General features: G+C 34.8%; 4 protein-coding genes across 4 annotated transcripts; 2 read left to right on the top strand and 2 right to left on the bottom strand.

Moving 5' to 3' along the window:
- Positions 1-1959: 1959 nt before the first annotated feature.
- Positions 1960-4706, bottom strand: LOC132544200 (uncharacterized). Its single transcript, XM_060207767.1, has 2 exons — positions 4629-4706; positions 1960-3106 (listed from the first exon to the last, which is right to left on the bottom strand). The coding sequence occupies exon 2, from the start codon at positions 3088-3090 to the stop codon at positions 1960-1962; it is 1131 nt and encodes a 376-aa protein (XP_060063750.1). The 5' UTR covers positions 3091-3106; positions 4629-4706.
- Positions 4707-6324: 1618 nt separating this feature from the next.
- On the top strand, positions 6325-10299 carry LOC132544198 (uncharacterized protein K02A2.6-like). Its single transcript, XM_060207766.1, has one exon. The coding sequence runs from the start codon at positions 6325-6327 to the stop codon at positions 10297-10299; it is 3975 nt and encodes a 1324-aa protein (XP_060063749.1).
- A 1894-nt stretch (positions 10300-12193) lies between these two features.
- On the bottom strand, positions 12194-20874 carry LOC132544146 (6-pyruvoyl tetrahydrobiopterin synthase-like). Its single transcript, XM_060207720.1, has 6 exons — positions 20750-20874; positions 16635-16714; positions 16309-16331; positions 15560-15616; positions 14868-14938; positions 12194-12646 (listed from the first exon to the last, which is right to left on the bottom strand). The coding sequence occupies exons 1-6, from the start codon at positions 20830-20832 to the stop codon at positions 12517-12519; spliced, it is 444 nt and encodes a 147-aa protein (XP_060063703.1). The 5' UTR covers positions 20833-20874; the 3' UTR covers positions 12194-12516.
- A 124-nt stretch (positions 20875-20998) lies between these two features.
- Positions 20999-25624, top strand: LOC132544140 (TM2 domain-containing protein 3-like). Its single transcript, XM_060207710.1, has 5 exons — positions 20999-21103; positions 23185-23462; positions 23654-23813; positions 24454-24529; positions 24886-25624. Exons 1-5 carry the CDS (start codon positions 21016-21018, stop codon positions 25049-25051), a joined length of 768 nt encoding a protein of 255 aa, XP_060063693.1. The 5' UTR covers positions 20999-21015; the 3' UTR covers positions 25052-25624.
- Positions 25625-27404: the final 1780 nt, after the last annotated feature.

Below are 27404 nucleotides of genomic sequence, written 5' to 3'. Positions count from 1 at the left end.
ACTTTATGAATTTGAGGATTACCAGTATGTTCTGTATAGTCTGTGTAAAAGCAAAAGTTAAGGCTACCTCCCACATTATCCATTTACTGATATATATATCTGCTACCTCACACACTACAGCCTGTGTTCTATATAGTACTATAGTTACTGATATATATATCTGCTACCTCACACACTACAGCCTGTGTTCTGTATAGTACTAAAGTTACTGATATATATATATCTGCTACCTCACACACTACAGTCTGTGTTCTGTATAGTACTAAAGTTACTGATATATATATATCTGCTACCACACACACTACAGTCTGTTCTGTATAGTAATAAAGTTACTGATATATATATATCTGCTACCTCACACACTACAGCCTGTGTTCTGTATAGTACTAAAGTTACTGATATATATATATCTGCTACCTCACACACTAAAGCCTGTGTTCTGTATAGTACTAAAGTTACTGATACACTACAGCCTGTGTTCTGTATAGAATTATTGTTAATGATAGATGAATACTACCTCCCGCATAATACATTCATTTTCATTAGAAGTAAAGATGAGGATTAACAGAGAAATCACATAAAGTAGTCAATTGTATGAGCAAATGTTACTGGTGTCAAAAGCTTGAATTTGAAAGTCGTTGTTGTAGTGGTACTTAATGTTGTCACTGCTTAAATGCTGTTGAGAAAAAGCTCAATATACTCCCCCTTTTGTTGGGTTTCATTCAATATCAACAGTGTACAATGTGCTTTCTATGATAGTCTAAGATTTGGTAGTTGTAAAATTAGATGCAGTTATGTATTGATAAATCGGTAACTCAATCAAAATCTTAATGTTATGTACCATTGATTAAACAGAAGATATTTAATGCAATTATTTCAATGATTTATTTTGATGACATACAATTTAGGAACTTTTTTGGAATGGAGATGCATTTCATAGTAAGTTTGCTTCTTTTGTCTTCAGTCCATGTTGCATTAATGTAGCTTACACCCTTAATTAGATTTCAGCTTTTAATCAACATGTTCAAATGTAGTTAATCTTTATTCCAAACATATTTGTAGTCTAAATCATTTAGTACTCCTTGATACATTGCATAAAACATGGAAACACAGAAACTCAAGTCTACCTTTAATAACACATGTTCTTGACAACTGTAATGAAACTTGTGTACATGCATATAGTAGACCTGGTGTGAGGTAACATTTATCAGCCTGCATATGGTCAAGTTTGGTTTGGTGTGACCAAGGTCAATCACAGCTTTGTATGATCAAGGTCAGTTTTACATGATCAACCTTTCTGTTTTTCGTGATTAAGGCCACAATTTTGTGTGATCATGGTCAAATATTTGTATGATCAAAGTCACACTTTTGTATGATCAAGGTCATAGTTTAGTATGAACATTATAGTGTCGTACATGTATCTTTATGGTCAATTGGTTGTAGAAAAAAAAATTTCCCTTAAAATATATTCTTTAGAAAAAAATAACAATTACAATAAATTCTATAGAAAAACATAACAATTGCAATAAATAAGTTGATACATAAATAAAATTGCAAAATCTGATTATCACAGTCTGATACATAATCAATTATGATTAAAACATATGTAATTGCCATCAGCATCAACAATATACAGAAAATATTATAAAACACAGCCGATACACGAATTAAATGAAGACCTGAAGACAAATAATTCAATATGGTCTATCTAAAAAGTGTCAAGAAATGACAGGGAGGGAATTTAAAATCTCCTGTACTCAACTAATTTTACAAATATCAACATGAAACTTAGTACAAAGGTGTATTATGATCATAAAAACATATCTTTTGATGTTGCTAACTTCTTGTAATTTGTTGACACTTTTTATGCTAGACCCATAAAAAAATTAGAGTAATGACCACAGGGCTACCCAGTTGTATGAAGTCATATTAAACCATGTTGAGGTATGGTCGATATCATCATGTTTTTGATTGGTTCAAGATGAATTCAATCCTCTTAATTACCCAATTATGTTCTTCATCCATTTTGTGATCCATGTAGAACTTAGCGAGAGCTTGATACCTGCTGACAACATCAAATCCCACTAGTGTATGCAGCTTGTGAAGATCAACAGGACACAAGTGCATGGGTTGTCTGAAGTCCTCAGTCAAGTGGCCCGATCCATTCATACAGCAGTCATAATATATACAGTGATCGATGCCCAGCAGATGTCCAATTTCATGAACCAACAGCTTACAGCTTCGTTGCAAAATCAGTTTTCTTCGTTCACTAGAACTCATGGAGCTGTTACAAGTGATGTCATACCACTTTTCAATGGAAAAAGTAAGAGCTGGGTCATACCTATTGAAACTGAACACTGCAACGCGATGATTCCCAGCTGCCATTCCTGCTACAAAAAGGTCTGTGTCATCTCCGTAGAGATCATACATTGTCAGGCCAACCATGCAGATAGCATCTGCTGGGATAAGGCTCTTCAAACGCAATAATGTCTCATCCATTTTCAATTGTATACGTTTTGTTGCTGGATGGAATCTGGAATTTATTTCAAATTTTCTTTTTCGAGCACTTGACCTCTTGCCATATATTGGTCGATCTTCAGGATTTTCTGTCCAGAAAATTTTATGATTTTCTTCTTCAAGGGCAATTCCTGGTAATTCAACCACAGGTATACCCAAGTAGATCTGAGAAAATTCAATCAAGTATTTAAACTTAACACAATTTTCACCAGTAAAGTCACCAAGAGGCAGCAGGTATATTTTACCATTTGGATATTTCTCCAAAATAGTTCTTCCATTGTGCACAAATAATTGTGGCATGTACTTCAACTTTCTCTTTGAAAGCCAAGGACTTTGTTTAAGATAATCCCAATACGACTGTCCTTCCTCGTTATACTGGGCAAGCCAGTCATCAATGCTTGTTGGCTGGGGAATGGGAGGAAAAAATTCAAAACCATCAGAGGACTGTGGATCTAATTCTGGAACTATTGGACAAGATCCAATTGCTTTGATCTTTGCCTGTTCAGGGGGTGGTTTGAAACCAACAGCATAAGGCACATGACGGTTGTTCTTCTTTGATTTTTGCTTTGGCATTTTTCAGGCAGTAATCCTATGAATGAAAATGAAAGGATAAAATAACTAAAGACTACTCAAATGCATAGACTACTCAAATGCATGTGCACTTTCTGTGCATGTGACAAAACATGAAGCAGTGCCTACACACACAGTGAATTATTGAAGTTTATTTATTTTTTCTAACAGGTTTAGTCCTTTAATATATAAGAGAAAATGAGTAGAAGGGGAAAAATAGGAAGCAATGGGAAAGATTGGGATACAGAGATAAGGGAGAGAGGGGCGGTCAATGTTTCTTAAACCAAGCCTAATTGTAGACCTAGCCTAACTCTAAGCACTTGATTTGGTTACTGTGTTACACATTCTACATATGTTGATTACTGTGTTATACATGTTCTGTAAATTTTGTAGTAAGATTATTATGTAATTGTGAAGCCCAATAGAGTATTTTGTCAAAATAGATATTCACTATATAAATGTTGTATATTATTATATTATTATATCCCAACAAGAGGACCGGTAAAGGACAGAGTAGCAGAGCAAGGGGTCCTACACTAGATAAATTCTGATATGTGGAAAGTATTTGGGAATTCCATCAAAATTACTTAATAAATAATCCCTATTGCTATTAACCTAACTCTAACCTCTTGACCCGCATTATCACACCTGCTCTTTTTCAAAAAGCCGCAGAGGGAACTTTATCGTACAAGTTGGACATTCTCACATGGGTCACCATTTTAAGTCCCATCCAATGGACTTTGAGCTAGTTGTTAGTAAGGTGCTGGTGGTGATCTGTTTTTGGTTTCCATACAGGTATAATTCTATCTGCCATTCTATATACTCCCGCTTTATCAATGTCTATACTTTATTTAAATCCACACTGTTCCTTTCTCCATGTTGCTGTTCACTTTTCAACATTTTCCGATGATTAAATCTTTTTATTGTGAAGTTCGTATTGAAAGAGGTTGGAGGTTTTAGTAGGAGTTTACTAAATGGTTAATAAATAGACTTTTTATGAGGTTACTTATTGGCCGAATTAGTATTTGGGATCATTTTAAACTTTGTGCCTTAAGGGATATGGATGATAGGAAAGGAAATTCACTGCGAGAGGTAGGTAAGCTGGGCCGGTAGGTATTGGGTTTTACAGAAGTAACTGTGACAAACGTTAAACAGTGTCTGCACGCACGAGATAAGTTATATTAAATATATCATCAGTATGAAGCTACATATAGTAACATCGCTTTATGGTCATAGGTTACAGGTTGATATTATAATAGTCCGATTAAACTTAAAATAATCACAGGTTCCGAAAGTTGAAGCCTGCGTTTATCGTCAGCGTTAGCAGACTACCGTTATGTGGATAACAAGAGGAGAATTTCGTAGACGACACAATCATTACGAAGTGTTGAGCTAGTCCTCAAAGATAAATGTGCGGGAACACTTAATCATCACATCATCTTCATTTACAAAATGAACTTTTCTCAAGAATGCTAGTCAATGGGTAATCATGAATAAACATACATTGTACCCTTCGTTTAGATCACAGGCGCTCTACTTACCCGTACTCAGTATCGTCTGCCGGTACAATGTAAGTAGAGTATACGCCCCTAGCCAACCTTGTACAGCTGGTTCACGTCCTACAACGCCGATATTTATTCAATACATTAAGGTACTGACCGCAGGCCGGGGTTTTAAGATAAACTAGGTACACCTTACACCATTTCTATTTTTAAACTTTCTGCTGCGAAAGCAGAAAACATTTTCAACCGGAAGTTTACAATCAAAAGCTAATTTTCGAGCGGTAATATTGTCCATAATTCCGGAGAAAATGGTAATTTGCTAGAAATATTTCCCCTACAAAAATGGATGCAATTATCTAAATTGTAGGAAGTAAAGAGATGAAAAGGAGTTGGTTTATAAAATCAAAGCATTCAAACTTCTAAATTTTGATTTTCTAACAGCTAAGTTTTCAACTGCAACATGTTGGTCTGAAAATTAAAAAAAACAAATAACAAAATATTACAACAGCTACAAGCCCCCTATTTATGCTATCAGTTAACAATCATTTAACATGACAAACAAATAAAAATCAGCATAACCCATTACCTTTGCCCATCAACAAAGGGATCTCTATACATGTTGACAAGTTTTTGATCTGTTCAGCATCAAAAGTTGTATACATACAACAGAGTGGCAATTACAAAAGTGTCTGATCAAATCAAAGATCTGGGAAGGTGTTAAAAGGTGCTAAATATGTGAAAGTTATCCCAAATAGATGAGATGAAAGAAGATTTTTCAACAACATCAGTAAAAAATTTAAATGAAATCCAATGGCAATGAATCATTCTGCTAAGGTTGCAGGGTGTTTATCTCAATGTGGCTGATATTTGCAACTGTGACCTAAATCCTCAATTCAAATTATACGAATGACCTTGGCCTTATTTTCATGGTCACAGGAATAAAATACATATATATCTTATTAACACTTCACTTGCAACTTTATGAATTATGTTTGAAATACACTAATAATGTGTCACCTCCAGATCAGAGCGAAAACAATCAGTCACAGAGCAACAAATCAGTGCCAAAATGTCATGACACACCATATTAATGTCTGGGACAATTCCACAGTTGGACAGAGAAAACAACCTTTTTAAGCAGAAGGTCAAAGCCTAGCTATATCAACTTTCTTGGGATTGTACAGACTACGACCACCTCATATACATATAAAACACTACCCATTCAATCTCTTTTCAGTATAATCTTATCGCCATTTTGTCATTATTTTCCACCTTTTTATACATATCTATATAAGGTCATTACAAGGAAAAGCCCTGTCAATTCAATACCTTCTGTAATGATCTATAGTAGTTGTAATCTCGTAAGAGTTATCTCTCTTAGATCCTCTCCTGTATTGGTTATAGGACAGCCTCGTTCTGGAAATAAAAAAAAACATGGAGCTGAGAAGAAACGTGTTGTTTAGTCTATCGCTGAAACGTCTAAGCAAAGCATGGTGTCAGACAGCGGGATACTGATGGAAATATGGGTATTTGGTAAGGCAACATATCCAACCAGATATCGGCGGAATGAATATAGTATGTCATATCGCTTAACTCGTCAATAACTGTCGAATCGATGACATCTAGTGTGCGCTGTATAAAACACGTGCTACCCGCCAGAAACCAAAACCCCCTACCCAGACCGGTAAAATACCGAAATACAGGCAAATAGACATTATCAGCCCAATCCAACATAATGGAACATATCCGCCCACCCCCAGAATTAGACTTTTCGGCGTCTGAGGGAAATCTCCCACAAAAATGGAGAAAATGGGAACAATCCATGCGACTATATTTAGATATAGCGATGTCAGATAAATCTGAAAAGGAAAAATGTAGTGCATTCCTATACATAATAGGACAAGACGGAAGGGAAATTTACAACACTTTCACATTCACAGAGGAAGAAAAAGACAAAATTGAAGTTTTAATAAACAAATTTAAGTCTCACTGTGCCCCGAGGGAAAACATAACTGTGTGGCGACACAGATTCTACGCACGTACACAAGGTAAAACAGAAACTATTGATGAATTCGTGACCGAACTACGCATTATTGCAAAAAACTGTAAATTTGGTACACTGGAAGATGAAATGTTACGCGATCGTATTGTCTGTGGTGTATTTTCAGAAAAGGTGAAAGAACGACTTTTGAGAGACAATCAACTCACACTTGAAAGGGCCATAACTGCTTGCAGAGCCAGTGAGGAGTCACAACAAATGTTAAAAAATCTAAACACAGAAGAAGTCAACGCAGTACACAAAAATCATCGTGATAAACAAAACAGACCCCCCAAGGAACGTTATACAAATAGACCACATAGTGCAAGGGGAGGTAACAAGAAACAGTCAGTCAGGGGAGACAACTCCAACCACAGCAAACAACATGTAAAACAAAAACTATTTCAGTGTGGACGTTGTGGCACTAAACACGGATATCGGAAATGTCCAGCATTTGGTCAAATATGTGATAAATGTAAGGGAATGAATCATTTCGCTCGACAGTGTAAAACTAAAGTGGTACACGCGAATGAGGCAGTGGACATGGAAGGATTCGAAGACTTGTTCATTGGTGCAGTACATAATCACAAAACAGAGGTTGGAACTAATGAAGCTTTCGCAAATCTCAACATCAATGGAACAAATGTCAGGTTCAAATTAGACACGGGCTCCCAGGCCAACATTATATCGGACAAGTTGTTTAACTGTCTAAATGTAGAACCAAAAATCAAATTATCGGACACGGCAACGCGACTATCGAGCTACACTGGCAACAAAATACCCATAAAGGGGAAGTGTAGGCTCCAATGCCTAAATGAAAACGTTGAATTCTACGTCGCAAGGGAAGACACAGTCCCATTACTTGGATTCAAATCATGTCAAGACCTTGGGCTAGTAAAAGTGGTCATGATGACTGAAAAGGTTACTGAGCCGTCAGTGGATAAACAGGACCCTACTAGCAAGTTTCTGGAAATATTTAAAGGATTAGGTTGCCTTAAGGAGCCATACACCATCAAAGTTGACAAAAGTGTAACACCGGTTGTAAACCCACCACGTAAAATCCCTGCAAATCTACGCGACAAATTAAAAATCACACTCAACGAAATGGAGAAAAATGGTGTCGTGAGAAAAGTTGATGAACCCACTGACTGGGTCAGCTCCATAGTGCTAGTGGAAAAGCCCAAGTCAGGCAAGTTAAGAGTGTGCCTCGACCCGAGGAATTTGAACAAGGCCATAAAGCGTGAACATTTTGAGTTACCAACAATTGAAGATATCACAACGCGAATGTCAGGTGCTAAAATCTTTACTAAGCTCGATGCCAACAGTGGTTATTGGCAAATCCCTCTAGATGAGCCTAGCCAACTCTTGACAACCTTTAATACACCTTTCGGCAGGTACTGTTACCTACGCATGCCGTTTGGCATAAAGAGTGCGCAAGAAGTTTTTCAGAAGCGTATAGCACAACATTTCGATGACATTGAAGGTGTCGAAGTGGACATAGACGACATACTTGTGTTTGGAAAGGATAACGCGGAGCACGATGCTCGTCTCGATCGTGTGTTGCGTAGTTGCGAACAGATAAATCTCACCTTGAACAAGGACAAATGCAGGTTCAGCGAAAATGAGGTCACATATATAGGTCACAGACTGTCTGCCGCTGGTGTAAAACCAGATCCAGAAAAACTGAGTGCAATTACTGAGATGCCCCGACCAGTTGACAAAAAAGGAGTAGAGAGACTACTTGGAACTGTCAATTACTTAGCCAAGTTCATACCAAACATGTCAACCATCACACAGCCGATTCGAGAGTTGCTCAGAAAGGATGTCGCATTTCAGTGGAACAAAAGTCAGGATGACGCTTTCAAGCAAATACTAGGCATATTGTCAAAAGAGCCAGTACTAGCATTTTATGACCCAAGATTACCAACCACCGTAAGTGCAGATGCATCAAAATCCGGATTAGGTGCTGTAATTCTACAGAGGAATAAGCCCATAGCATTTGCCTCTAGAGCAATGACTGACACAGAGTCAAGATATGCACAAATAGAGAAGGAACTTCTTGCAGTTACCTTTGCTTTAGAACGCTTCAACAACTACACCTGTGGATCGCAGGCACTAACTGTAGAAAGTGATCACAAGCCGTTGGAAGCCATACTAAAGAAACCCCTATCTCAAGCGCCACCTAGGTTACAGAGAATGCTTCTACGTCTACAACGCTATGATTTCACTCTAATCTACAGGCCAGGCAAGGAATTAGTAGTAGCGGACACACTTTCTCGTGCATATCTTCCCAACAAGGATGGGAACATGGATGAAGAACTCAATTGTCATGTACACACTGTTTTGAACAGTCTACCTGTCTCTGTCAATAAAATGGATCAAATTCGCACTCGAACAGACGAGGATGAACAACTCAGTCAAGTTAAGGCATTGATAGAGAATGGCTGGCCAGAAAATAAAAATGTTCTAACAAAAAACCTACAAGAGTTTTGGAAACTTAGAAATGAACTAACTATCAACGAAGGCATAGTGCTCAAAGGAGAAAGGATAGTAATTCCGGAAAGTCTCCAAGATGAAATACTGTCAGATCTTCATGTAGGTCACTTTGGTATAGAAAAAACCAAACTCAGAGCCAGAAGTATTGTTTATTGGCATGGCATGAACACTGATATTGCTGACATGATATCAAGGTGTAGTACCTGTATGGATATGAGGAACAACAATCAGAAAGAACCTTTGAAGCCAACACCTGTACCAAGTGGACCGTGGCAAGTTGTGGGAACCGACTTATTCTCATGGAACCAGTCAGACTTCCTGATAGTCACTGATTACTATTCCCGATACTTTGAGGTAGCAAAGTTGGAGAACACTAAAAGTGTAACAGTAATAACACACCTGAAATCTATCTTTGCACGACATGGAATACCGTTTGAAGTGAGGAGCGACAATGGTCCACAATATTCCTCATCCGAATTCAAAACATTTGCGACAAAGTGGAAGTTTAAACACACAACATCAAGTCCCTATTTTGCTCAAGCGAACGGCTTAGCAGAGAAATCTGTACAAACCATGAAACGCATCCTTGAGAAAACCAACGCTAATGGGCAAGATCCGTATCTTGCTCTACTCGAGTACAGGAACTCGCCTACGGATACAGAATCACCAGCACAACTACTCATGAGCAGAGAGCTTAGATCTGTGCTACCAGTTACCCAACTTAAACTTCAACCACGTGTAGTGTCTTCAGAACACGTTCAGAAAACCAGACAGAAATCGCAGCAAAAGCAGAAAAAATATTTTGATATTGGAGCCAAACGCCTGTCGGAATTAAATGACGGAGATAAGATTCGTTTTAAACACAGAGGACAATGGACTCCAGGAAACATTTATAATCACTCTGAATACCCGAGGTCCTACACAGTAGTGACACCTGATGGTGAGAAGTTTCGTCGAAATCGTCGAGACATCATTCAGTCACGAGAGGAAACATTCAGGAGAAACACAGAGGACATTCCTGATTTCATGGAGCAAGAATCAACTACGAAACCTAGTGACACGCCAACGCATAAGGCGACAGCACTAGCAATGCCCACCGGAAACTCTCCGAGTATGAAGACAAAATACGGCAGAAGTGTGAAACTGCCAGCACGATTCAAAGATTATGAGATGTGAAGTGCACAGGGGCAGAATAATCCCCTTTTTAATGTTAGGTCTCAGGCAGGACAGTCTATCCTGATCCTGGTAGTTATGCTTGATAAAATTCATCAGTAAAGAGTTCAAAATCAAAACTATTTTTGGTCCATTATCTTCTGGTGAATTTGGTCACTCATAATTGCAAAATTATCACATTTTATTTGTTGCTTGTGTTCCACATATAATTCTCAATCAAGAGGGTTGGATATACACTATTACTTAGAAACTGTGACAATATTATAAACAACAAAGAAATATTAAGTTTCAGACATGTATCAACATGCAGTTTAATTTCGAGCTATTTTGTTTCAGTATGGTCAATTAACCACAAAATACAAGTTACATATATATCATATGCTCCCTCCAATGACAATTGAACTTTTAAAGATAAAATACCTATTTTCAAAAGGGGAGTTGTAATGATCTATAGTAGTTGTAATCTCATAAGAGTTATCTCTCTTAGATCCTCTCCTGTATTGGTTATAGGACAGCCTCGTTCTGGAAATAAAAAAAAACATGGAGCTGAGAAGAAACGTGTTGTTTAGTCTATCGCTGAAACGTCTAAGCAAAGCACCTTCTTTATCATAGTGATAATACACTTAACACAGTCTGATGAAGGTGACAGAGTAGTTAGTGAAATGTCACAAATAATTTTTATACTGATATGGCAAATACAAGATGTATGCTGATCCGTAGGGGTATAGAGCCAACGCTGTTCTTTTCGTAGTGTTTGTAGGTTCCGTGGTCCCTAGCTTGGATATACCTCCAGGTATGCAGGGCGATTGAGAGATAGTGGTAACTAAAGGGTAATATTCAATCGCAACAAGTCCAGGGTACCAGAAGAGCATATTTATTACAATCTGTCTACCAGTTTCGCCCGAACATGTGGGCTTCTTCAGGCCCACATGTGCGGGCGAAACTGGTAGACAGATTGTAATAAATATACTTGGACTTGTTGCACTTGAATATTACCCTTTAGTTACATGTATGCAGAGATACAAAATTTATCATTATTTCCATGATGCTTTACAGCTTTAAAAATAAATATAATACAAACAACAAACAATCAGAGAATATTTCTTTATTCCTAACAAAAACTGAAATGTTATACACACAACAAGCTAGAGAAAAACCAAAAACCAAAATATATAAGTTAACTAAAACAAGATCTCTATCCATGGCTACATAGATCTGAGTACCAGTATACAGAGACAAGCATTTAATGATCACAAGAAATGCTGATAAAACACGATCAATATCATTACCTATAGAAGAATCAATATTTAACATTTTTAAGACGGTATGCAACTAAATACTTTTTAGAACATATTTTTCTATTATCATACGTGCTATCATAAAATACTGATTTAAGATAAAGAAGTCCTCACGTACCCAACATCTCAAAATGCCATGTTAAGTGAATATCACATAACCTTCAGACCAACAATAAGATATATTAAGGGGAAAGTCTCAAAATGTCATGTTCCACTTAATATCAAGTCAACTTTTGACAAATAATAATTGATATTAAGGGAAACATCTCAAATTGTGATGTTCCAATTCATATCACATCAACTTTCCACAAACATCAAGTTATATTAATGGGAACATCTCAAAATATCATGTTCCAGCTAATATCACAATAATTTCTGACAAACCCAGATCATAACTTGAATATGACATTGTACAATCATTGGTCACAAATAACTCCAACAGTATCTATGGAAAGAAAAAACAGCTTTGAATGGAAAAAAACATCCATGTATAATAGTTCTCCTTGTGATGTTTGGATTATAGCAAGTTTTATTGAAGGGACCGACATGCATCCAATAAATAAATTGGTAATCATACAAATGATAAATATTTAGACCTAATCAATATCATTATCTAGAGGAATGTAATAGGATGCAAAAAATATCATCTTCAAATAATTCATAAATTTAGAACATTCAATATAAAATGTCAAAATAAATCTATATATCATAAAGCTAACTAAAATTAAAGAGACTCTTTTGATGAGATTGGAAAATATTCAAAACCAGATAATCAGATAAGCAAAAAATAGCATAATGTTAACAAAGACATCAATGAATAAAACGTATAAATCTCTTGCCAGTAAATCTCACCCATGTGACAGTTCTTTTTGATATTTCTAGCATATCTTCTTTTTTTTTCTAACTTTCTCTAAAGAACTTGTTACACATATTCTCCTCTATAAAATGCAACATTCTTTCCAGTTTCATAAACTTTGACTTCATATAAAAGCCCTGGATCCAGATGCTCGGACAGACTTCTCCAAATGAATACTGCTATATTTTCTGCTGTGCTGTAAAGTAAAAGACGCTTTATCAGGTTGAACATTTAGTTTACTGAAAAATGTCCTGCAGATACTCATGATACAGATGTGATTAACACCAAGATAGAACTTACTGAGTGTGATGACAAACTATAAAAGTACTGACCAGATATTTCAGAATATTTTCCTCAGGTTTGTAATGCTAATGAAATAGAAGTATGCCCTACTGCATTTGGTATAAGAATTTCTATTCTACTGAACAGGTAACTTTCTACAGGATCTTTTCTATATTTTTAATATTCATTGATGGTTTTAAAATAAGATTTTATGTGATGGATGTTATTTATACATGTACTCATATAAATCGTATTTCCTTTTAGTGTGGTTAAAGACAGTCCATATTAGGTGGTGTATTATAATATACATACAAATCATATTGCGATACAGGCCATACTATAATAACATGTAATTATAAATGTAACACATACTTTTGCTTAATCATGGATTATATCAATAGAATATGGAACGATAAACTTAATAATCAATAACACATCGTACATTTTCAATTAGCCAATCATGACTATAAATTCTGTTTATTATTGATGTCTGGCCAAGTATACATTGCAAGGAGAAATCTGTTGTACTTCAAGCAATCTGCGTTTTTCATTGTTAATTACTTGTAGCATGTTTTGAGTTTAATTATGGTGTATCTGTTTCACTGTTTAGTTATTTGCATACTTATACAAAAAAATATAAAAACATTTTATATTTTGAAACAGATTTTTGATATGTTTGAGAAACACTTTGCATTGTGGGTAAGCGATTCATGAAGGCTTAGCAAATATGAGGATTTGAACATTCAACTGAAAGGCATTTTTGTAATACCTGGTACATCAAATGTGTAGGTCAACAAATGTCGTGAAAAACAGTGAAAGGTCATTAGGAATGCATATGTTATATGAGAAAGCATTTCCACAAGGGTATAAGATACTGATTGCAATGGCAACTTTGGGCCATATTCAACAAATTAAGGGGAAAAAAATACCAATAAAGCAGATGTTTCAGTCTTTCAAACAAAGTGGGTCTTGTTAACATTATTTTTACACAATCTCTCTTATTTTCATCATTAAAATCCCATAGTTCTGGCAACTACAGATAGATCTTGAACGATATTGATATCATCTGAGATTTCACTTATACAAGGGCCATCTGAGACAGTTATGCAGCTCAACTGGGACAAAATTTAAGTATGAAAAAAAAACAATGGGCAACAACTCCAAAATTATGCAAAAGAGAGTTATGGTTCTTGTGCATTGCATTTTTCCTTCCTTTGATCTATCTACCTATGAAGTCTTATAGTTTTATGTTGATACCTTTTTGCTTCAGACAAAATTATGACAGATGCACGGGTGGACAAAGCAGCAACTGTATGCTCTCAGTTCGGGGAGCATGTAAGCAATACAAAAATAAAAGTTATTTGACAGAAAAGAAGAAATGGTCTATTTATGGGTTTTAAATTGCCATAATTTGGTCAAATGTTGAGATTTTGACCAAAGTCAGAGTGAGTGAGATCTTATTAATACAAAGCAATACACCAAATTTCGTTCAAATTAGACAGTAAAAATTTAAATTATTTGATGGAAAAGAAGAAATGATCTATTTCAAGATTTTTTGATCCCCATAACTTTGGTAAGTTTTGACAGATTTTGACAATACCAAACTCATCCCAGATATTACTGATAGAAAGAAATATATCAAACATGGTCTTAATTGGGCAGTTAAAGTGAAGTTATCCGATGAAACCCCATAAACATCAAAACAGACAGACTGACAAATCAAAAAAAGTATGCCCCAGATCTTTGATCAGTTATATTTAGTAAGGATAGACTTTTCCTGTATACATGTATGTAAGCTAATAGCATATGTTGAGTGAGTGTTTGTGGAAAGCTGCAAAAAGTTGGTGTAAGCCTCCTTGTTATAGTACTATCACACTAAACACTGAGAGTTATCACTAGGATGTCTATAGACTCAGGTATGTCTCAGCTTGGAGAAATACCTCCATTGGGGGAACGCTCAACTAAAGGCCAAAAGTGAGACAGAGTTAGAGGAGACATTAGGAAAATATTTGTTTACAAAGAAGAGAATAGAGCCATGATACAGTTGCATATTGCAATCATGAAATGGGGGCGGCAGTTACAAATATTAAGCTTTTATCTGCAAGACATGTTTGTATACTGAATTTAGCTATTACCTGACAACATTTTTAAAGTAGGGTACATCTTTATCAATATTTTTGTGGTCCATTACATCCATGATCGCCATCTGAAATGAAAAAAAAAAATAATACAATAAAATCTTTGCGAGAGCAGAAACTTCTTGTTAATCTGAATTTACTGGATTATATGGAACTTAGTTACTCCTCAACCCAACAACAGACCCTAGAGCTTTCTTGGTTCCCACCACTTTTATAAAGTAGATCTTTTCCCTTCTTTCCTCTTTGTTGTTCTGGAGAATTTCCTTTGATATACTTTTGGGGTAAAATAATTTTTTTAAATGCTTGTCTTGAAGTTCATTAAGAGGTCAAAGCCAGATGCTTTATGAATAAATTTATTAAGTGGGCTCATTGTCCATTATGATTTTTCCCTACACAACCTTTCAAAATCATTTTAAAAACTTTCAGTATCAAAATCCACTACAGCTACCTAGAAAATATACTTCAACTTAAATTGGAAAGTTTCTATCTATCCATGACTTTAAATTTAACCACAACCAAGACAAAAAATGGAATTAAGGAGAGACAGAACCCTTGATCACCTTTGATCACAATGCTTAAAGAAATAATGTCAGTGAAGTGATGACATCGGAGTTCTTGATACTTTGGGATGGATGGGTAACACACTATCCCATAAACACATGATCTTTAGTAAAAACATTAGTACTTACATTCATGAATTTTTTCAGGTCTGTCAAATTCATCACCATTCCTGTGACAGGATCTACCTACAAAGTAAAAATTGTTTTTGAACTTAACAACTCAAAAGTCAAAACAGATAACTTTCATCATGAGGCCTTCCCTGATAATATTTGTGAATTAGAGTTGAGTGTGGATGCTGTAGCATCCCACACTGGGGAATGTCATCTGCAATGTAGGTATAGAAAACAAGGTACCTTCATTCAAAATTCAAAAGTTAGATGGAAGTTAAGGATGGCTACTTAACATAAACAATTATTTGGCTTTTCAATTTTTTACACCAATTAAAACATGTGATTAGTAATTTTTTTAAATGTTTTAACTCATTTTTTATTCTTTTCAATCAATGGTCTACTACATGTTCTACAATGGGTCATATCAAACAAGTTCAGTAAACAAATCTACCACATGCTATTTCAATATTGTTCAACTTCGAGTAAAACTGACATGTTGCCCCTGAGCTGATTAAGGGATTATACCATTGTGGGGATCTCATGTGACATTTTAGCATCGTACATACCAAGAAACAAAATATCAGTGTTTGATTCATGTATGAATTTCTGCTGTAAATGTAGACCTATTTAATGTGACAGGTTTTTAACATAAAATGCTTAAAAGTACCAACAGAAGTGGTACCTTTGATTTGATATCTGTGTTCCATATCTAACTGAAAATACAGTACAGGTACCAGGGTATACAATTTAAAAATTTCAATACTTACTGGGCCTCGTAGAATAACTTCCACTGGAATACAACAAAACCGTGTTTGAAAAGATTTTACTAAGTAATATTGATATACAATAAAGAAACACTTTTGGTGATTTATCTCTGTACAATAATGTTTTGCTCTCCCCTGGGAAAATTTAACCACTATTCATAAAATAGATATCTCAAAAACATAATGTTTAAACCAAGTTACAAGCTTCTAACATATTGCAGTTGAAAACAACAAAATCATGGAATGACTATAAAGACAAGCTTAAATGTTCCATGCTCATCATTCTTAGTATATGTATTATGATTATCTTACAATAAAAAAACAAATACCTGTGTAGTTATGTCCATGTCCATTTGGGTTGTTACATTTCCCATATATCTCTTTATTTTCCTCCTTACTCAATTCTGAACTGGAAACAAAAACAAAATGTAATGTCTTCATTGAACAAGTACAATGTACAATGAAATCTCAAAGTGCAATTTTACTCTAGTACTGTGAACAGGACCTTTTTCCTCAGGTCTATATAATTTGTTGAATATGGCACCTAAGATAAACATAGTGTAGCTAGCACATACCAAAGAGTAACCTTAACAAAAACCTGAAATATTTCAATCAACACATACATATATATATACATTGCTAATTGATACTATGATAAGGTATTGTTTCAGCAACAAACATCAGTGTTCTATTGACAAGAATATGAGATACATAGTGAAATTAAAGCCCTCTACTTTGGAAATTGACAAGGGATCAAAAATAAGTTGGTCTTTAATTCAATTTGTTGTATCGTAAGTATAATTCAACAAGGTTTTGGCAAGAATAATTTGGAAATTACATCATGGAGAGGTCTTTGCAAAATTTAAGAAATCATATCAACTCAAATCAACATTTTTTCATGCTTATGCCATGAAGTAGCATGCGTAACATATCAAAATGGCTCGTCATGTAGACCTCTATTAATATTAACAAATAAATCATTATAGACTGGTCAATATTCATACAGGCAGCATATATAGATCAATCTCTCTGATACACTGATATTTCACTAATTATATATATATATATATTAATATATATTATCTCTAAGATACTCACTGAAAAGTTCGACGTGGAACTTATTTCTTCCCTTGTGTGTAACTTACCGTATATGACCTAAAAAGGGCACAGTGCGCAGGTAATTGAATTTATTTATTTTAACAACATTTACGTCCACTATTATGACCTTTTGGTCTTTCAGTGGATCATTATAATTAAAGGCAATGGCGCCCTTAAAGTGTACCCTGAGAGGTCAGCTATGTTGACCTTGAAAAATAGTTCTGCACATAAAATACACTATGCCGAAAACGCGAATGCCGTGGAATGTTCCGTTACTGAGAAATTGCGAATTTTCTGAAAAACACACCTTTGGCTGAGAGGCGTTGACCTCGTTTTCGGGCACCCAAACCTGTGACGTCATAAGTTCAATGCTTCTGTTGATGCAGCCACATTGTCTTTACTGTGCTACATGTGATTGTGATCTATTTTGGGATTTTCCGTGGTAATTTCTTTGTTTATTTACGTGAAAGTACTTCACATCTTCGCAATATCTAAGGTAGTGAACGAGGGGTCGGTGAATTAGCGCTCATAACTCATAATCACACCTGTGCCAGGTTAGGTAATTAGCACTTCTGTGGCTGGAAAAAACAATGGTGACACCTGTGAGGCGACACGCCTGTCGGCTAACAACAGACGTGTACCAATGCTAGGGTAAAAACCAGTCAAATAATTGTTTAAACTTCTAAAACATCAAATTTTTATTATTAACACAGCGGAGGGTGTTATAATTGGTTGTTGACACCCTATCTATATATATCCAAAGTGCTACGAAAATTCCCTGGAAAGAAAAATTCCCGACACCTCGTGAATGTATGCATGGTCTTGCACAAACACGATTTCCCGACGTCAGAAATTGTTGATCGAGACTTGAAGATAGTAAAATTAGTCCAAAACCACATCCAATTTTATTTTGTTTCTTTGAAACGACGATTCACTGTTCGACTACTATCGTGACTACTGGTGAGACCCAGTGAAGTACGTGCCAATCTATGTTGCCCAAGCGATCGTCACTTTTCGAAGGGTCATTTTCCTCCTCACTTGATACATCGTCTTGTAATTCCAGTTCAAATCGGTAGGGCTGGATTCCGTCTTCAGACATACCATTCACACCATAATCAGACTCCTCAAAACTCATGCTCAAATCGCTCTCAGTTGCGGTGTCGTTGTCACTGTCAGTCATGTTGACTGCCATTTCTGTTGAACTTATGACGTCACGAGTAGAAGAGCCTCGATTCCGCGGAAATGACGATTCGGCTGATTAGGTCTGGGCGGACAGGTGAAAATCGACAACTTTGAGCTTTAATAACTCGACACTGGGGCGACGGATTTTGACGGGGTTTTCATCATTATTATTTTTACGGCATTCTTAACATTATATTTAAATATAAAATTACTCTCAGCGTACACTTTAATAAGACTTAAATTCGAGTTTTATGAAACAGACTATAGGGGATATTTGGGTAGCAGACAGCTTCCAGTTCAACTGAGAGTAAGTAGAAATTTGAAACAGACTATAGTGTGATTTCCAAGAATCCATTTGATATTATTTATAGACTAATTATATATCCTAAATAAAAAAGTAGGTGTTGTCATTTTTTTTCATCATTTCTGAATGCAACTGGACACTCAGCCAAGGCATGCACCCTAAAGTGGTCATATACAGTACTACATATATATAAAATATATTTTAATTGCTCATTATCACCTGGGACGTATAATATTATATATATGTGTATTATACGTCCCTGTTATCACAAGTTAATATGCTAATTATGGTTTGCTTATCTTAATGATCAAAACTGAATTTCTGCGACGAAGGAGATAGCAAAATTAGCATATTTCTAGAGGTTTGAAACAGCTGACACTACTCTGACAATATCACTTTAATGTTTTATATAGACTGTGTGGCAAACCTTAACACGGAGATTTCAAGGGCATTCAAATACCTCAACACCTTTGTAGTGCAATAGTGATACACATGTATCACATTTCCATGATGTTATACTATAACTATATGTCAATTATGATTAGGACATTAAATACAATATATTATATGACCGATAGTTACTATACAAATCTTCCAACATTATATTACATACCCCATGTTCTTTTGACATTACTTTCTACATCTTTTACTGAGACAGAGACTTTAAACACATAATACAGAACCCTTCTGACAATGAGAGGTAGATGTGTAGGTTCAGGTTGTAAAGTTTTATCAAGACAGACAATAAAACCAAGGAATCTGCTTGAAATATAAGACTTCCCCAGTACAATCGAATGTTTGATGTTTTAAAAGCAGATGGCAATAACTTTACTGATGGTCTAGAGATTGATATATATGATAAGGTGACCTAAAAAGCAGATATTTTAGATTCCATGATTGAATCATTGACTGTACATAAGACCAACATCATCTGACCTTTATTGACAATAAGAAAAGATCAACCTCTCACCTGAGGATACTGAATTAGCATATCTATCCAAATTATAAACCATGAAAATAAAATGGAAAACACTTGCCATTCATCTTTCTACCAAATACATTTGGTTGTGCAGCAAGGGGTTCCAAATGGTACCAGCGCCTAATACAATCCAGAGTGTAAAAGCCTTGATCATGTACATATGATATATTTACAAGTACAATGAGTACCAAGAAAATTCCAAGCTCATGAACCATTTTTTTGTGTTAATGAACTCTTAATTGTTAAAGTAAACACAGAGTAGAATTGATATGCACTTCTATAGTTCTTGCATACACAAAAAATGGTTCAGTGCGTTAAGATGACCATCTGTTGGCCACTTTGATTTTCTGATCTAGTGTCCCAAAATCAAAAGAACACACATGACATAGATTTTTTTTTCATAAAAATATTGATTTGAAAAGCAGGGACATATAATACTATATCAGACATTTCTGGAAAAAGAAATAAAAAAAAAAGTTTTAAACATTTAATTGAAATGTAAAAAAAAAATTCTCGTCATATGTGAGTATGGTGGCCAGTTCAACTTCTGAAAACGAAATTATTTGAGTAATAGACATTTTCACTGAACAGAATTTCCTGTATACACAAAAAATGGTTCAGAGAAATTGATTATATCCATTCCTCAATTTTGTATTACTTTTTCAGATACAAGTTTCTGGAGGAAGGGGGATCTTCGTATGCGAGTATGATGGCTAGCTTAACTTCTGAAAATGAAATAGACACTTTCCTTGAATTTAACTGAATTAAATCTAAACATTCACAAGCTTTAATGTGTTCAATGATACAGTTATATATAAAGAAATATCATCACATGCCCCTTATTTTACAATAAGCAAAAAAAAAAACATAACAATACTTGCCTGTTGAGTCTATGGCAGGCAGAGAACGATTCTGTTCTGCTGATATACACAACAGGATTTTTCTGCAGTATCGTTCCATTCATCTTGACACACAACTGATTTTAATTCAGAAAAGAAGTAGACGGGCATACTACCCTCTCCTCTTCATACGTCTGCAGGAATTCCCTGTAATATAACAAAAGAGCTGATTGGCTGTTACTTTTCCATCTTACTTCCGGTAAACCCCTGTTTACTTCCGTGATGTTGCTGCCGATGCCGAAGATCTGATGGATTTGTTGTCATTAAGGGTTAAATGGACTGTATTGACTTTTTTAACTCTGTCGAGTATACCTTGTCTACATACAGCAACTAATGGTAAAAATCGGTTTACTTAACAAGCTGAATTAATTAAGACGAATACATTAGTCCAGCCTCTTTGACAATAATAGAAACACCGATACTGATTTAGTATGAATTGTTACTAGGCAGATAATGTACTGAGAGTAGATGTAGGGATTGTATGGTCTATTATTATCGGAGGAAATTGTCAACATCACACAAATAATCAATTACGATCATGATCATATGTCTTGGACCTTTACTACTTTGGATGTTCCATGATAACTGTTAGTCGACAGCTTGTTTCCAATAGGGTTATCACGCTGTAAAACATTTGCATGGGGCCAGATTGTCAAGTTATACATAAAAAATTGTTGATGTAGAATTTTACATTTCCACTGCATCATGATCCAAGCTCTAAGGAACCGATGTTATTTGTTGAATTCATAAATGTAAAAATTCATTTTCATACCGTCTAAAGGTCTATGTATCAAAAAACATAATATTTGTTTTCTCGATTATGATTGTAATGTCATGCCAATTATTACTGAATCAAGAAAACATTACAAAAAAATATGAAAAAAGCAAAGCCTTACAGGAGTGTAGCAATTACTGAAACTGACAGAGGCTTGAACAAGGCAATCAGAACAAGGGAATAGTGGGCCTTAGTCTTTGTTGAAGTAAATCAGGAGTTGTATTTAATTATCAATTGGTTGATTGATTATTTGAGGTTTTCCTGCATGGCTGTGTTATCATCTTAAAGATGAAAGTCAGTTATGCACAAGTATTATTTCCTGATTATTATCTCCCCTATAACAATATGTACTACTGTCGCAAGAAACAGCTAATTTGCATTTTTCCTGAAATTATTGGTCATTTTTGAGATATACAGGTATAGCAGTTTAGTTTTGAAAAACGCATCATTAAAAATATATATATTTATAAAATACATAACTATCACATTAATAGTAGAGAGATAAAATTTGTGTAAATAAAAAAGTTTGCTGATTTCTGACATGTGATTGGCATGGTCATGGACTGAAAAAATGCTAAAAATGCAAAAATACTGCTAATTCCAACTTAACACTACAACTTTATAGAAGGAATTTATTTCTAAATACCTGTCTTAAAAGCAACAACACTGTCATGGTAACAAACTACTAAAATTTCAGCAAATTCTTGGTCCTGAAGAAGCCCACATGTTCGGGCAAAACCTGTAGACAGATTGTAATAAATTACTCTTCTGGTACCCTGGACTTGTTGCGATTGAATATTACCCTTTGGTATATCTATAAATATATACAATGGCATATGTATATAATTCAAAGATTATTTTACAACCAACTTGAGAACACTTTTCAGGATATATTATTATTTGGATTTATTTGCGTTGACTGCAAATATCTTGGTACCAGAGCAGCAATTTGCAATGTACTCACTCTCATGAGAAAATGACAAGAGATACACTTCTGCATCTTGATTATTTATTTTTTGCTTTCCTGATGACAAAATGTAAATCAAAAACTGAACATATAAATTTCTTTATCTGTTTGTATTCATATATTCCAGAACTTCATTTCATTTTGGTTTCTTCACTTGTCTCCTTAAATCATGCTAATTACAATTCAAAATTTGTAAGGGTTTAATTAACTGGGACTTTTTCTGTAAAGTCACCACATTTGGTAAGGGACATAACTTTGTCCAGTCTCCAATATTAATTGCCAAACTCTAATATTTGAAGAGCCTTGCTTGGACGCCACATTTCATGCAAGTGCCATTACTGATGATAAATTCATTGACTGTTAAGTAGTTGGTTTATTTAACAAATTGTTTAGAGCCTTAACTCAATAGCAGAAAGAGAGGCGTGTCTTAACCATAGTTTTATTACATATCTGCAACTGTTAAATTGGTTTTAGCAGATCACACATTAATATTTGATTTATGAAATTTTATTGGTCAGAAAAGAAAATTAGGGAAGTGTTTAATATTCCTATGCTTTCCATATACAGCCGGACTTAAAATAGTCGGATTGGGCACAGTTTGTAGACTCAGCAGATTACACAGAAATTATCGAAGTGCTAGTGGCAGTAATAATGCTATATAATTTGATATTTCAGAAAACAATATTGCACCTACTTCAACTTCATCAGAACAATATACCACTGTGAAAGCAGGAGCTTCACCTCAGGTACAGATAAATGTTACTACTCCAAAGTCTATCGAACCCTCTTCAGAAGACCAAATTTCTTCTAGAAATCAGAACGAGTTCTGCCCTGATGGTGTCGAGTGTCATAAACTAGGAGCAGAATGTATTGAATGTAACCTCAACACTAATTGCCAGTATGGAAATAAAGAAACAGCACAATGCACTGTGAAGAGTGAAATAAATTGTACAGTAAGTTGTTTAGTTTGTTGTTTATGATGTCAAATGTTTACTGAAGCATTTTTTCTAAAATAATTGTTCTTTGTATAACAAAGTTTTATTGTCTCACCACCAGCTGATCACATTTTCATTACTGTGTCTGTTGATAATTTTGAAATTTTACAGAAGATTAAAGAAGAATATAACAATATGATATTTTACAGGGGAAGAAGACCTTCAACCTTCAGTATGAATGCAAGTACTGTTACCAATTGGACCCTTCGCTCTACACCTGTAATTCTTCTTCCACCTGTACAGTTGTTACAGCACCCAGTCAGACATTTATCGCCAAGTGTCAGGTGAAGAGTGAAGTTATCTGCTTGGGTAAGAGGAGACAACTCTTATTATTTACCCCAATCCTTCCTCACTAAATTATTATCCAATCTTGAATGCAATTTCTTACGTTTAAATATTTTCAATAAGCTAAAATTATAATATTCAATATAATAGCCAATCTCAGACCATTTAAAATTTCAGGATTCTAGGGCCAAGGTCACCACTACTATTCCTTGAAATCATTGTCAATGCTCTAACAGCTTCATTGCTGGAGGGATTTTCATCAATCTTCACACTTATAAAGTACTATCATTTATTGGATTGGAATTTTGTGGTTCTAAGGTCCAAGTAACCATTATTCTTCCTTGAAAATCCTTGTCAGCACTGTAGCTGCTTCATTTCTTTGGAGATTGTTATCAAACTTCACACACTTAAAAAAGGACCATTGAGTTATTCAGAGGAAGTCCTTTAGAGTGTTCAAATGAATATGAACCCAAGGGCCTTGAATATCAGTCATGGTCATTTCTTTTCTCAACTGTTGTCAGGCTTCATCCACAAACGGAACAACCAAATGTAATGAATCAGCCTTGCAGTTTATCTGAAAAAATTTAAATATGGGTCAAGACAAAGACAATTTTTCCACTGACAGAGATTTGTAGTCTATAGCTATGTATGTTAATATTCAAAGGTAAAAGACAATTTCACAAGTCTCTTCCCTGCAACTGGACAAGTGGATACAAATGGTCTACAGCTCTATTACTAAGGTGAGAGTTCCTTTATGATAAAAAATCATTTTATATCATGTTTATAAAAATGGTTCCTACAAATGTTATCATTTGTTTATTTTTTTGTCCTCTTTAATTAGATACTTCAGACCCCAAATTAGTTTTTTTAATTGATTTTATAAAACTTTATGTAATACATTAATAAGTTAACTGTCCGTTTAAAGTGTTGGATATACAAACATATACCTGGGTACATATTTTATGTATTTAGTACAAACCAATCACTGATCAATTTCCTTTAATTACATAGTTGTAGATCTTTATATAATTCCTCAGCAAGTAAGGATCAGGAGGGCTTTTAATACAATTAAATCTTTTCTCTGCTTTGTTTTTAGTGTGACACTTGGTGGATTTGGTGTTGATCGCTTCTATCTTGGACTTTGGAGAGAAGGGATCGGTAAATTATTTAGCTTTGGTGGTCTTGGTGTATGGACCCTTGTGGACGTAATTCTTATTGCCATTGGTTATGTAGGCCCTTCAGATGGATCACTCTACATATGACAATATGGTGGACCAAAATTTCAAACTTGATGCTAAAATGGCTCTTTGAAAAATTATCCCACATTCTACAAATGTGATTTAAGGATTTTAGGATACCAGTGAGTTATATGCTACATAGGGGTACAAGGCTATTCAAATCCATTCGTCTTCTTCTTCCACAAAACTTTTTATTTTTATTTGCCCAAAGCTGTGATCTCCATAAGATGATGTTTTGCATGATTTTTTCATTGTTGTGTACATTTTTGGGAAGGTATATGTAAAGTGTGAAAAGTCATTGAATTGGTGAAGACTGACTGTCTTTGATGTCTGAAGTAATTGACAATAATGTCTATATTTAAACAATCATATCAAAAGATAATTTCCTGATGATGAGATTTTTCTGGTTGCTTCTGACTGGTCAGATTTACTGACTGATCTATATAGCTACTGAAAAATGTGAGTAAATGGTTAATAGTTACGAGAGAATGGAGCTACTACTATAATTGTTTTTTATAGTGTTTATGAATGATTAGAATTGTGTTGAAAATGTAAGAGGAATATCATAACCTTAATAAAGTTTGTCATGTTTATTAACCTTACAGTATTTGTTATCATTCTTTCCGATCTTTGACATATTTTTAAAGATTATTTTGCTCAAGTATTACACGTACCAGGTATGATGTTTATCTCTGACAAAATGCGTTTGCGGGAATATAAATTTAGGCTCCTTCCGTCCAAGGGCTTTTCCAAGCTATAACTTCATAATCGTTGAACTCAATTTCACAAAGCTTGCTTTTTTAAGTTAGTGCCCTAGTTGTGCCTTTTCTATTGACAACATTTTATTTTAGATCTTTTTTTTTTGTGTTTGTTACCATGGAATCATAGCCAAAAGACACAAAATTAATGTTTACTTTCATTTCCAGACTACAACTTCAAAACCATTCCCGTTAACTAAACTAAACATTTTGTATATATTAGGTTAGTGCCTTTTACTATTGATGACATTTCATTTTTCATATTTTTTCTGTTACCATCTAAATATAGTAAAAAATAAAACCCACAAAATTAGTGTTAACTTTCCTTTCAACTTCAAAAGCATTCCACTGAACTCGACAGAACTTTCTGTATATATTAGGTTAATGCTCTAATTGTGCCTTAATATATTGATATTATTTATCTTTTACCATCAATTTTTTAGGTCATCTGACCCAGAGGGTCAAGATGACCCATTGCTGTTGTGTATTGTCTGTCATTGTCCACCACCTTGCTTTATGCCCACATGGATTTAAACCAAACATGGTACAATACATCATTGTGGGTGGAAACCATTTTATAAATCCAGAAAGTTAATTTGACACCTAGGGACTTGGGGTGGGGCTCCAAATGGGGAAATTAGACAATATATTGCTTCAAAACACTACTCCTCCTCAATGCCTTGGTAGATTTCAACCAAATTTGACCTTAAATGTTAACAGGGAGTGGCAATGATATTAAACATGCATGAAGTGATGCTTACATTGTCCTGACCAAATTGTATTTTAATGCTTTGGTCCAAAATCCAACATAACTCATCTAGAACAAATAGTCTGAATTTCTTAACATGTTTGATATTTTTGAAGATAAGAAAGAGATGATTTGTTGTTACTTTTCAGTCTGATCAAAACTTCCAACATGGTAACCACAGGAGTTATTTTGTAACATGATGGTGCAACCTTTTTTCATGCACAGAACCTACCATTTATGATTTTCGGATACTTTCAAGGAATATTCAAACTTTGAATTCATCATATTTGTCAGACCACCATCAGCGAATCCTTTGGTTTGCACATCCATTCATCGATTGTCAGATAACTGTTAAGTGCCTTGGCCCTCTTGTTCTTAATGGTTGAATGAATTTCAACCAAATTTGGTCTGAAACATCATTAAAGATGGAAAATCATTTCTTAAATTCAGAAAATTGATTTGACCCTCAAGGGAAAGTTAGTTAATTATTTTGCTTCAAAACGCTGTTCTTCCTTAATACTTGAATGGATTTATACCAAATGTGGTCTGAAATATCATCGCAGGAATTCATCGTCTGTGATTCTCCCATCCATTCATCGATTATCAGATGACTGTTAGGGGCCATGGCCCTCTTGTTGGACATCTTGTGACTTCTTGTATTACTCCAGAGTTTATACAATGTTGCATAAATTTGTTCATGGATAATACCAAGCTCTTTTCAAATATCAACAGTCAAACACACAGGACCTACATCAAGATATAAACTCTTTCAATAAGGTTGATATAGAATTTTTTTTATTATTATTCATTTTATATTGTTCCACCAAAGTTGAAAAGTGTCATGAATTTTCCTAACAATTGCCTAATAGCT

This window comes from Ylistrum balloti, unplaced genomic scaffold (assembly GCF_031769215.1).
Source record: "Ylistrum balloti isolate Yb309-2 unplaced genomic scaffold, AGI_CSIRO_Ybal_v1 Utg369782, whole genome shotgun sequence".
Classification (NCBI taxonomy): Eukaryota; Metazoa; Mollusca; class Bivalvia; order Pectinida; family Pectinidae; genus Ylistrum; species Ylistrum balloti.
This window is presented reverse-complemented; position numbering and strand designations above follow the sequence as displayed.

Excerpts from the sequence above, each read along its gene's own strand:
- LOC132544200 (XM_060207767.1), bottom strand. The coding sequence starts at position 3,090 with ATGCCAAAGCAAAAATCAAAGAAGAACAACCGTCATGTGCCTTATGCT.
- LOC132544198 (XM_060207766.1), top strand. The coding sequence starts at position 6,325 with ATGGAACATATCCGCCCACCCCCAGAATTAGACTTTTCGGCGTCTGAG.
- LOC132544146 (XM_060207720.1), bottom strand. The coding sequence starts at position 20,832 with ATGAATGGAACGATACTGCAGAAAAATCCTGTTGTGTATATCAGCAGA. Across the intron at positions 16,332-16,634 it reads ACATGGACATAACTACACAG|TGGAAGTTATTCTACGAGGC; the intron begins GTATTTGTTTTT and ends GTTGTATTCCAG. Across the intron at positions 14,939-15,559 it reads ACCTGAAAAAATTCATGAAT|ATGGCGATCATGGATGTAAT; the intron begins GTAAGTACTAAT and ends TTTTCATTTCAG.
- LOC132544140 (XM_060207710.1), top strand. The coding sequence starts at position 21,016 with ATGGATTTGTTGTCATTAAGGGTTAAATGGACTGTATTGACTTTTTTA. Across the intron at positions 23,463-23,653 it reads AGAGTGAAATAAATTGTACA|GGGAAGAAGACCTTCAACCT; the intron begins GTAAGTTGTTTA and ends GATATTTTACAG. Across the intron at positions 23,814-24,453 it reads GAGTGAAGTTATCTGCTTGG|GTAAAAGACAATTTCACAAG; the intron begins GTAAGAGGAGAC and ends TAATATTCAAAG.